This window comes from Falco rusticolus, chromosome 3 (genome assembly GCF_015220075.1).
Source record: "Falco rusticolus isolate bFalRus1 chromosome 3, bFalRus1.pri, whole genome shotgun sequence".
In the NCBI taxonomy this organism is placed as follows: Eukaryota; Metazoa; Chordata; class Aves; order Falconiformes; family Falconidae; genus Falco; species Falco rusticolus.
In genome coordinates, this window is record NC_051189.1 from 71,393,296 (window position 1) to 71,406,133 (window position 12,838).

The 12,838-nt window shown below is 37.2% G+C and overlaps 1 protein-coding gene across 1 annotated transcript in view; it reads right to left on the reverse strand.

The window, feature by feature from the left end:
* Positions 1 to 12,838, reverse strand: part of CTNNAL1 (catenin alpha like 1) — a 58,725-nt gene that overhangs the window by 10,049 nt on the left and 35,838 nt on the right. The window contains exons 8-11 of the mRNA XM_037381716.1: positions 11,066 to 11,152; positions 7,427 to 7,585; positions 5,720 to 5,812; positions 5,260 to 5,410 (exon numbers count right to left, since the gene is read on the reverse strand). Of these exons, the coding sequence (XP_037237613.1) occupies positions 5,260 to 5,410; positions 5,720 to 5,812; positions 7,427 to 7,585; positions 11,066 to 11,152 (490 nt within the window). The remainder of the gene's footprint in view (positions 1 to 5,259; positions 5,411 to 5,719; positions 5,813 to 7,426; positions 7,586 to 11,065; positions 11,153 to 12,838) is intronic.

The window sequence follows — 12,838 nt, forward strand, 5'->3', positions numbered from 1 at the left end:
AAGTAGTAAGAGGAGTTTATCAGCAAGAGGAAACAGTGCCTGGGCTAGCAGCCTAGGTTTAGAGCTCCAGTTACCAGAAGACTTAATTATCTATCAAGACATATTTATTACAATAGATTCAGGAGAAGAAAATCTGATAAATCAAATAAAAATAAAATAAAAACTTAAAAACTAGTGAAAAACAGATTTTACCTGAAGAAACAATGGGCTACTATAATGGATATCGGGACCAGGTTTGCATAGACATGATGCACCTCGACAGACAAAGGACAAGCAACAAACCCCACTACAACTGCTATTTCCTCCTCTTGTATCAGCTCTTACAGAAATTCCATTCCGAGTCCTCAGAAGACAGTTCTCTTGTGCATTCGTCATTTTTGAAAGTATGCTCTTTATCTCCTGACACCACAGAAAGATTATGTGCTCCATGTCTAGGCAACTAACACCTAAAAAACTAATTTCAGTAAGTTGACAAGTGTCCCTCAACCCTCTTGATAAGTATGAAAAATGTAATTCTTCCCTAAGATCACCTCTTCCTTCCCCTACCCAGTTTGGCAAAAGATGAAATGAGCTACCAGGGCACAAGGTGCCTAATTATTTTTTTCAGAATGCAGTTATTCAGAATTGCCCAAACATGCATTCAAGCAAGATTTTTCACCAAAGGCTGACAAAAATTATGAGAAGTGACTTACAACATTCTATGTATCAAAACATCAGCTAAAGGGCATGTAAGACATGGCAAGAACAAACACCAACTTGTAAGTTTAAAATGCCGTAGCATAAAAGATCTCCTTGCTGCTATGTAAAAACCTGTTGTGCCATGTTTAAAAACAAGCAAAAAAAAGTTCAAACACAGAAAGCTTTGACATAACAAATGTAATACAAATGCATACTGAGAGGGCATACTACTCACTCATACAAGGTGGGCATTCAGAATTATGGAAACCAAATGGAAAGAGGTGGTAAACAGAAATAAAAAAAAATTACTTGGTTTTGCTCTTCAAGCAATTCCCATTATTTGGCTTTACAAGGTTTATTTGCTCACCATATTCAGAAAGAGGAAGGATCTCACCGTTACCGGAACATTTAATAAAAACTCAAAACACACACACACAAAAACCCCACCTCACTGGACCCACAGCTACCAGATCTTTCAAAAGCGCAAATCAACTTGGGCCAAAGATAATCCTACTTCATCAGAAAATATTAAACTGTATCGGTATAATCACAGAATTTATATTTGATTCAATTAATAGAATACACATACACTTTTTTCAGGTATTTAAGTTCCTTAGTTTGTAAATCAGATCTTTGCTGTAATAGCAAAAGGCTTTTTGCAATATTATGATCTTCCTTTCATTTATTTAAGCCTGCCTTTGTTTTTCCTAATGTTTTCTCAAACTCATTTTTCCTCTAAAATTAGTTTTTATTATTTTATCCTCTTTGCCTTCCCATTTTCTGCTTTCCAGTAGTATCAGTCACGGTCTTCCCTCCAAAATATCTCTATTTCAACTTCTAAATTCTGCTTTTGATCTCATTTCTTACCTGAGAGTAGGATGACTGCATCCCTGCTTCACCCTTCTTTTTAGTACTCTAATTTCTACGTTGTGAAATTCTGCTCTGTACCCCCTATTTATCAGCTACAGCCCTCCCAAATCCTCATGGTCACTTAACTCCTCTCAAATCAAACAGGCAAAACAAAACAGAAGGGCAGAAAAAGAAGTTATCTTCATAAATCATTCTCTCACTTCTGATCATGCTACAAGGGATCGATCAGAGGATAATCCAACACATTCTTCTCCAGCCTGTTGAAACCAGAAAACTGGGGGTGGGGGAAGAGACTGGCTGACATCCAGCACATTGGAACAATGAGAGGTACTTTCATCAGGTGACTGATCTCAAAGTGCAGGAACCACAAAGTTGAGTATCTAACCTAAACTAGCAATTCTGAGAACAAACCAGAGCCAACCTCCCAGCTGAGAGGAGCCCAGCACTCTCCCCAGCCCAGCCCAGTTCCAAACACCAGCTGTGCAGACTGGGCTGCCTCACCGCTAGATTAAAGCGTTTCAGGGTTAAGCAAAAGGCAGCCGACTCTACCTCACTGTACAGCTCTGCATAGCACAAGGGACATTTTCAAAACACAGGTGAGGATTACTGGGCTGGGCTGTGCTCACCTACCCCCCTACCTCTAGGTGCATGTGCACCCCACTCCCCCAGACCAGCCCGTTTCAACTTGGGCGCAATCTAGTGCAATTATACCAAAACTGAGTTTCATTTCCAAGCAAAATCTGGCTCTCTACGCATGCAAGTTTTGAACCTCAGTATGAGAAATACCTAATTTGCTGATATGAAAGGACCACTGGATAAGGAGTTATGCAATTGCTTGTAAAAATAAAGAACCAGTATAAACAACGTGAATCTAGTGTTATCAGAAAAATGCTTTTTTTATTTGATGTGTCCAGCACATTCAGTCACCATTCAATTTTTGCCTCATAAGCTGTATTCCGAACTCTCTAACAAAGCCAAACATTTAAATTGGTAGTACAAAAATACAAGTTCTTAAACTGAGGAGGAAAAAAAAAAAATATATACCTTCTAACTGTATTTCTATCTTTTGGTACACACAATCACATTCTACTAGGAATAAAGCACTTGTTACATTTTAGTCTGTAAAATCAAGACACTTTTACCAATCTCAACATTAAGACAAGTATCATGAGTTATGAGAAGAATAAAACCTTATATAATATTGTGAAAATTGTGTTTGGAGGCAAAAGTTTTGTGAACGCCACTCTTATGATCTCTTGGAAAACAAACATTTTAGTTTATTTATGGGGTCGTCAGTCATGTTTTCAAGGAGGAAAAGAAATGTTGAAAGTGGCAATGTAACTTTAGGGTATTTTCTGGAAGCAAAAAGGTGGGAGTGTTTGGGTGAGGTTTTTTCCTTTCTTTTCTTTGACAAGAGTCACTCTGAAGTCCAACAACAGAACACAAGCAAACAAAAAGGGATTAGCCCACAGTAACTGAGAAAAACTTTGTAAAAGATAGGTGGATATAGGAGACCACATTATTTCTAAGGAGACAACTGACAGTTAATATGAAACAGTTTAGATTCAGAGAGGTCTCTTACCAGGCCAGGACACGAGAGAAGGAAAATGGAGACAAGATTTCTTAAGCATCGTTTTGGCAATACAAGACCTAATACAAGCCCAAGGCCACATAAAGAAAACGAGCTACACTTAATATCTTACCAATGGTATCAGAACACTTTATGCTGAAAGAACAACTGAGAAAATAATAGATGCTAATTAGAACGAACTCATCTGGCGATGCCGAACAGGAGGAGATAGTCTTCATTGCACCCAGACCCACACACGCACACTATAGCCTCCAACACGCGCAGCAGCACCTACCCATTCACTTCTCTCTCCTTCAAGCAATGACATGGGGTTGCCTTGTGACATGATACTTCAAAGAAATTGGAAAGCACCACTTGTGGAAAATATCTGTTATCTGCTGTCAACAGCCACAAGAGAAGAAAAAGTTGCTAACTACAGGAGTGGTTGGGAATCTGCTGCAATACTTCAAAAAGTATTTGTTTGGAGAGCCAAGTATATGCTTTGCTGTGGCCACATGATTTATTATTAATATATTTATTACTATTTAAATATAAATATGTATACACACACATATATAAATATATAAAAAGGTTATGATTCAATCCTGCTAGACCATTGTATGAATATGAAAAAATAAATTACTGCATGATCAGCCCTCCAAATTCCAAATTTATTGTAACACATGAATATTAGAGTAATACTGTAGTTTAAGCTGTATTATATAAAATTTAATGCTACGTTTAAAGGAAGTCAGTATGCCCTTGGCTCTCAAAACAAAGCAAAAAACCACTGAAAGTTAAAAGGCCCATAAACAGGATCTCTGCTTGCTACACATCTTTACATGGCATTCCAGACCAAGGTGGAAGAATAGACAGGATAACAATCATGTATTTCCTTTAACAAGTCTTCAGGCTCAGACACACGTTCATCTAGGAATCATCAGCAGCAATTTAAGACATTGCGCTCTGTGGTTGGTTGTTTACTGTCCTCACAACAAAGCTGGCACAAAAGAACCGCTTACACAAACACCTGATCAAGTACAGGAAGTTAAACTGACAAAATGAACTCTAAAAATGAAAAAAGGTCTCATGTTAATAGGAAGATGAAGTACTGTAGTGATAAAGTGTCATCTAACCTGAATAAGGATTGACTTTTTCTGTATATTAGATACAGAAAAATGAAGTCCCTGTGTTTAACTAAACCTAAACTTTTAAACCTGAGTGATTTTCTTAAAAATACAAGACATTCAGTATTGTTATATATTACATTCTGTCTGTATGCAATTACACCTTAAAGACTGAAACAAACACGTAGCCACAAGTAGTATGACAGGCTACACTAAAGACATCATCTGAAAAAAACCTGTTAAATAAAAATGAAAGACAAAATGGCTTCCATTTTAAAGGTAAATTACCCTATGCTAAAAGTAAACAGAGAATTATTTTCCTAAGATTCCAAGGTTTTCTTCTACATGTTGTATAAATACCAATAAACTTACCAACCAAAGAAAATATCCCAAGATTGTGCAGAGTCGTCAGAGATTCCATCCAGGAGAAAGGACAGCAGTTTAAAAATCAAATAGCTACATTCACTACATTATGAAGCGAATACAAGGCAAGGTGACAGTATAGAATATATATGTATATATATATATATTTTTTCCAGAAACACAGGAAATAAGTTAAATGTCACACAATTTAAGTTATATCTTGATAGTCAGGAATAGATATGTCCTAGACAAACCAAAAGGCAGGATGAAAGCCCTGTATCCCTAATATTCGAACACTGCTGGCAAAGAGCTCTGTCAAATACTTTTGTGTCCTTTGAACAGTTCCATTTGATTTTGCTGGAACTAATCACAGTGTGGAAATTTAAACATACCCGATTTTACACAAATCAGGCCTTTAAATTTTCGGCTGTTTTTTCTTTGGAAAAAAATCCAATAAGCAGCCTAAGTCAACATCTATACAAAACCAATGGATTTGGATATTGCCACCTAGATTCCACATTGCCATATGGGATGAGGGACTGTTTATTGCGCTCTTCTCTTAAGAAAATAGTATTTCCGAAATGACACTTAAAATTATTAGACTATGTGGTTTGAAACTTACATTTTTCTATTTCTACATGGCATTCTTACCTCTTCTTCCTTCAAACACATCGTTGATTTCTCTTAACAACATAGACATGTCACTCAGTTGAGACTCCCAGGCCTCACAGAACACCTCAAGATTTTCTTTTGCAATCTTGCTAGATGGATGTAATGCCAGTGTTTCTGCAGCAGAAATTATCTGTAGAGAGAACAAAATATTTGCTATTGGAAGTCCTAGTACAGCGTTGCAGATGAATTCACAAATGCCTTCACACAGGCAAAACACAAAATTAAACTGCTACTATAATGTCTTTGTAGTGTATTCATTTGACATTTGCAGGCTTGATGATCTTCCTCATGCATTCCTTTGGATACTGCCCAACACTGAAGCGTAACTCTTTCTTAGTGCTGCTTCGAACCGTTCGATGTTAGGTCTCAAAAAATTTCATACAAGTAACATTTATTGATATATGTCCAGCAGAAGTGGTGAGATAAAAGCTAAGCATACCTGTGGGCCAGTGACCTGAAAGGTATCTTCTGCATGTATACAAGTAATCTCAAGGGGCTCAGTTCCAGAAACATGCCTCAGTAAGCGACACATCTAAATATTTTTTATAAAATTCAAAAAGAAAAGAACGGTAGAAAATATAAAATTAGTAGTAAGAAAAGGTGCACACACACACAAACACACAGTTATTTATAGTCCTTTCAGAAACTTACTGGGGACCACACAGCTGGGTGTTTCTCAGGGGATATTTCCGATAAAAGCTAAATTTACAATAAACATTTACAATAAAAACTAACAGGGCTAAATCCTGACTTGGAATATGTAGAAAATCACCAAAAGAAAGAAAAGTCTTTATACATAAATACAACAGCAATTTCCCATATTTGTGACTGAATAAACCTGAAAGTAATCAGACACCTAAGGAACTTGGAAAAATTGTAGCACAAATGATTTCACCAAAACAGGCTTACTCAGCAATTAGCAACCATGTGAAAAATTTAGTGTTTTATCATCCAGAGGACTGAATTATCTTTGAGCAAATCAGTGTAAAATTAAATCTATAGAAGAAATACTGTTTGCTTTCACAGTAACCGAAATGTAGTCATCTCCCCCCCCCCCCCAATAAGATTAAGAGTGAACTTTGAGCGGAGAGGAACACTGCTGTTTTCAGATCAAAAAGAGAATTTGTAAGACAGAGACAGCAGATATGAAACCAGCTGCACTGTCCATCATCAGAAATGCCATAAGGCTTCCTATACAAAAACTATTTAATCTCATGGTTATGCCTGAAAAAAAAAAAATAAAAAAAATCAGTGTCTCACCAGGATACTAATTAGTCACAGAAAAAGGGGACATTAAAGCTGAAATTAAAAATCCACAGTGCTGACTTGCCAGTCCCAGAACTTCAAGGGTTGCTTCTGCATATTCATACTTCTGGGCCAAATCCTCAAGCCCACATGATACCGGAATTTTTCAGAAATTAGCGAGTGTAAGATGCCATATAAGTATAGCTGCTGGCATCACCATGTTGCAGATCAAAATGAGGTATCTTTGTAGGTCTCCTACTGGTACAGTTACATCTGCTCATCTGAGACAAAAGAGCAACAAGGTACACAGAGGGGAGGCAGCCTCCGCAGCCATGGTCCCTCAGTAGTCTTGGAAGTCCTATTTGTTCACGTGTATGAATACTACCATACAAAACCACAAATGTATTAGTACATGAAACATGCACTGTTTTTCACAAAGGAGAAAAGATTTTTAATGACTGACAAAAACTACACGAGATCTTCAAAAGAGTCAAGTTCACTGTATTAAGAAACTTACATTCCCAGTATTCTTAAAATTGTGTCTTTGGATTCAGCTGTTGCTGGATGCCTACTGCTTGAAAGAAAAAGGCTATCGTCTCTACTTGGAGCTAGAAACCTGTTTTTTTTAATGACTATTTTAGCTCCAGTATATACATGCAGATTGAGTCTAGATCCAGGAGAACTAGATCTCTTCATCCCTTCTACAGCAACTGTATGCCACAGTGACAACTCTGGCTCAGACCCTACCAAGAACAATACAAAATTAAACAGTATACTAGGAATTCAAAATAAAATAAAAGACACAAAACCACAGACCAAAGCCTTCCTAAATAATAGATTAAGGCAAATCCAGCCACTCCGATCTAAGTGCCTTACAAAATGAAAGCAGCCATGAACTCACCTCCACAAGTTGTTCTTTCTGCTCTGATAGCTTGCAAGTATATTCTGCTACAGCTTCAAGGTTTCCTTCTACTCCTGTGATTTTTAATGCTTTGAGAACCATATGATCCATATGGTATTTTAGCAGATCTGCTGCCAAAGATGTTGCTGCACTGTGGACCTTGAGTAGCATTAAAATAAGAAAGAGACATAAACCTTGGAAGGAAAAAAATTCATCCAGTACCATGTCAAATAAACTTAAGAGACAGATTGATTTTTCAAAGAAGCAAAAAGATGCGCTATCATGAAAGCTCATATACAGCCTGCATATTGGCTGGGGCTTTAATTCTTCAATTACTATTCAAAGTAAAAAGATAAAATGCACCACACTCAAAAAGAAAAAAACAACCAAATATGGAGAGAAACAAAAGAGCAGCTGAGCAAAACAAGGATATGATCACACTGCGGCTTTCTGATGTTACAGCTGGGAAAAAAACCCAGGTGCATGAATTTGCGGGGCACCAAGTTCAGCATAATCACGGCACAATAGCCACGCTACCTCTCATGAAGAACACACATTAAACTGTGTGAGACAAAATGAAGTCACTCAGCACCTGAGTTTATAATTCATTAGAAATTAAGTTCCTATGAATAAGTTGAATTCTCAATGATGCAAAGAAAAGCTTGACTATAATCAGCTTGTGACACAGCCTTAAAAAAGTAAAAAGCGTCTTTTCTGCAAGGGGACTGAAGCCAGAGAAGGGTCTTGGAGAAGTCTCAGACACTCTCCCTATATCCCAACAAGCAAGCAGAAGCTTCCCTTTGAAACACAACCATAAATCCAGGCAGACTTTCAGACACATGGATCTGCTGAAACTCTGCTGTGAAGGACTCTGCTTGATAACAGCTATCAGTGACAGCTGCTGCTAGTTCTAGTGACTAGTCATAGGTTTACCTATGCCTTGTAATCAGCCCCATTTTAAAAGCGTAAGTAAAACCAAAATAGCAACCTTTTTAGAAATAGGAGGGCATTCTGGTAAGACGATTATAAGTCTTACAATATTATACGCACTTTGTTGGACTGCGCTGAATATACAACAAAACTTGCCTGTTCAAGAAGAAAGTATTTTTCAAGTTCTTATGAATACAATGAGCCTCAAATTGTGACACTGGTGGGCCTTGACACTGGAGAGGAAAGAACCTTTACTAGAAAGATATGTTGAGGGTTTTATTCCACTGGGCTCTACTATTTTTACCCCCTTCCCGGGCAGTACTTCCTGTGCAGTCCAGAATTAAGTTTTTGTTTGCTTGGTATTTTTCAGTTTCATGCAAGAAATCTGAATTGTTGCCTCAAAACCTGCTAAAACTGTTTTTTAGAGGGGGGAAAAAAAAAAAGCTATGACAATGTGTTATAAAGTATCTATAAAGCATTACTTGCATGCCATTAAAAATTAGCATAAATCACTACCCTCAGAAATGGAAGTCAGCTCTGAAGAAAGGATATCTGCAAGGCTTGTAGTGTTAAGAGTAGGAACAAGTAATTCTCATTTATATATAGGCCACATAGAGATTACCTTTTCATTAGAGATTCTTTTCATCCTGATCTAAAAAAGAAATTTACTTCTACTTAATGCTGTCTCTGATCATTCAGCAGGAAAATCATCCCAAGGAAGGAACATACATTTTGTTTCTTCCATAAAGTGACAGAGATGGGAAAGAACTACTTTTAACAAGGCTGTCTTGTGTCTTCAGCCACCCAGCTCTCACAACACTTAAATTTCACCAACAGGGATCCTGGTTGCTACGCTGCAGCACCCAAAGTCAGACCAACAGGACAGTCCCCCTCAGCCTTTGTACAGAAGCATGGCTACTCTGGGATCAATCCAATCACTACATAGAGAACAAGGAAAATGACATAATACTCTGAATTTACTTGCAGAGGTAGCATGAATCCTGTGCATTTTAAAAAAGTTCTTACTAAGTAAGCTTTTATACTTTACAGGTCACCAAACCAAGTCACACAGAACTTAGGATTTATTAGTTTAGAAATTCACACCCACTCAATTTGCTCCACAATTTCTATGACAGCATGCTATGTTTTCACCTGCATTGCTTTTAATATGGAGCTACATCACAAGGCACAGGTAACCCACTACTTTGTGTATTATGCCACTTCTGTTAGCTGGTTTACAGAAGGTAATTTTCTATTACTGTAAGCTGACAAAATTCTTGTGTGATAAATGTGCAGTCTTTGTTGCATGATATTTTCATAAATAGAAACCTGTGGGCAGGATGATAAGGTAAGATTTAAATGTATGGAGCTGCAAGAAAAGTCAAGATACTAATGATTTCTTCCACATACTATATTCCAGCCACCTTCGTCTTTATGGTTTATGAAATTACATAGTTGCATGCTACTTCGACTGGGAACCTTTTCTTCTCATTCAACACATGGGAGCGATGTTACTCAAAAAGGATGATCTTAAGTTAAAGCAGCTGAATGTCACTCCAGAAAAGCTCTGCTACTGACTTCCTACATAATGTTGACCAAAGAAAAAACTATTAATCAAAGTGCACAAATTATGTATCCTCCATCTTCTGGGAGCCCAACACACTGCCTGACAGCAGAAGCACAAGGCACGTAACCGCAACTGAAAAATTCAAAACACTGTTCAAATCTTCTGGACAGCTGCAGGAATTATATTCCAGAAGACAAAATTTCTCATTTTGCCTCTATCAAAAAATATCCAGCATGATTTTTTTTGAGCAGTCAGGGTTTTCCAATTACAGCTCCTGAGAGCTCAGTCTACGTGAGTTCACCATACTTCCCCAACATCTTTGTACTGCTCTGTAGCCTAGTATTGAAATCCTCACTGTTCTTAAGTCTCCATTTCTCCATCTGTTTAAAAGGAACAATAACATGAAGTAGCTGAAAAGCTATCCGAATGCTTTGCAAATATTTTGGAAGCTGTCGGGCACAAACAATTCTGTATTTGTCTCAAATCTGTGGAACAGACAAGGCAGCAATGCTATCCATTAATGGCAGGGGGAGGACCCTGATCAGCAAGTACACTCCATCCCACGTACCAAATGAGGCAGCTATCTTGTATGCGCGGAAGTTGATACCCAGCATGCTTGCATTTAGGAAAAGAATGACTTACAACAGGCACAGCTGCCAACTGTCCAGAAAAATACCTGAGTATAAGGCACTGTCATAGCAAATTTCTGCTATAGAAATCAATAGAACAGGTTAAGTACAAACAAACAGCAAATGTAATTTATTCTTTTAAGCACACACTACAAAAAAAGTATTCAAAACAGTAATGCGTGCATCCCCAAGGGAAGTTTAGCCTTTACATTTAAAGTACTGATTATATACATAGTACTTATTTCCAAACGTCTTTTTTTTTTTTTTTTTTTTTTTTTTTAATAATTGTTGTCAGAGTTAGGAAACATCCTGTGTATCCAACAGATTTCTAATCGGTTCTAAGTAAGAACAGAAGATAACTGCATACTAGCTCCCTGATGGAATTCTGATTTAGCTAGCCTTGTCTATAAATAGATAATAGCCTTTTTGGGTACAGTATCCTATTTTACAACTTCACATACTACAAGAAATAAAAGCTTGTATTCAGTTTATGCTTGCTTAAACTAGACTTACCTCTCTTTTAAGTTCATTCATGCACTGGCATGTTTTTAAAATGGCTACTTCCAAGTCTTCCATGAGATCCTTTGTCTTCTGATTTTGCTACAAGCCAAAGAAAGCAACCAAGATTACATAAAAAAACCAGCAAATCTCGCCTTCATATCGTGTCATTCTTCAAGTTGCTTTAGAAGACAGCCTTTTCTTTCTAGATGCAATGTCTTCATTTGCACATCCTGTGTATAGTCTACCTGAAAAATTCTTTTATAGAAACATCTATCACCACATCAAACCTAAAAATAATAGTGATGCAAGCTAATTGACTGTTTCTGTTCAACAGGAATTTATTTTTAAAGCTCTCAGAGCTTCTTTTGAGGAAAAGGGCTTTCTTAAGCTTTACAACTTCCAAAAATCTTCTGTCTAAACATCCTAAAGTAGAGCAAACAGTTTGAGGTACTTTTAATTCTTTGGGTTTTTTTAAATAGAAACGCCATTTTAAAATAAAGTGGTACCTAAAACATTATACCAGATGCTCTATATTGAATTACAAAAAGGTTACTTAAAGCATCCTTGTAAGACTTTAGGTCATCATCTAATTCAAACAGGTGCAGTAGCTGAGAACATTTTGTTGAGGTAGCTTCAAGACAGAGCTCCCACTTCTGCAAACAGCACCTAACTAGGGAACAACCCAAACATCAAGAGGCACACGCTGGAAAAAGAATTAAGTATCAGTGATTCTGCATTCTTCTCCAAAATATATTGGAAACTATTCTCCTAGGTGGGACCATTAACACAGCCACAGCTGCAAAGAAACGAGCCCCTCGGAGCCTAAATTCACATAAGACAAAGGCATAGACACAGGGACCCTGCATTTTATTTAAAGGAAAAAACACCCACCCAAGCTAATATGATAATTTTCTCAGGTATTCTCATCTGTTCTAAGTCTCAAAGCTACCTGTCCCTCAAATATAACGCTCTCCTTAAGTGTAGCAACACAAAATCACTTTTAAAACAAGGAACATGTTTTGCACTCAGTAGAGTGTCCTTTTTATTACTTGTACTTGCTTAATGTGCACGTTTGCTCCTTCTACATCAACTTTTTTTTAAAAAAAAAAAAAACTACACAAGTGAAGGAATTGCTAGCCAAAATAACGTTACAAGAAAACCTGAACAGGACAGCTGCTTGTGATCTTATGAGCTCAAACACACACAGAAGGGATTTCAGAAACATTTAAAATTCGATCAACAGCATTAGATTACCTGTTGCGCTCCAGCTAGTTTTCATTAACATACAATAATACAAAGAAGAGTAGACCAGTGATGTCAGTCTAATTTAGACGACCTAGGTTACAAGACACTTCTGTTCTAAAATACACTCTTCAAAGACTCACAGTTACTCTGCTTGCTAAAGGGAAGTATGGTGAGTGGAAACTGAAATAATTGGGCACTAAGATCTCTACATATCCCTCAGGTCATGTATCCAAAGGCATAATAATTTAATTTTTTTTTTTAATCAACAAACCCATTTGAATAACATTAAGTCCCTCAGGAAACATTCACCCTCCAATGAAGCTACAGAGCTGAAACTGAAAAGCCACTACAGTGAGCTGATGGTATTTTACCTGCTTACTGCATTTTCAGTCACAGCTGGGCTGAGTGATTTATTAATGAAAATACTTAATGCATAAGCACACATGCAAACCCAAGTATTTTCACGGATCTTATATATGCATAGTGTTGTATGCAAATTTATTTAGAGGTAATCGTTTTCCACCAGTAGCAGAGCTCAGA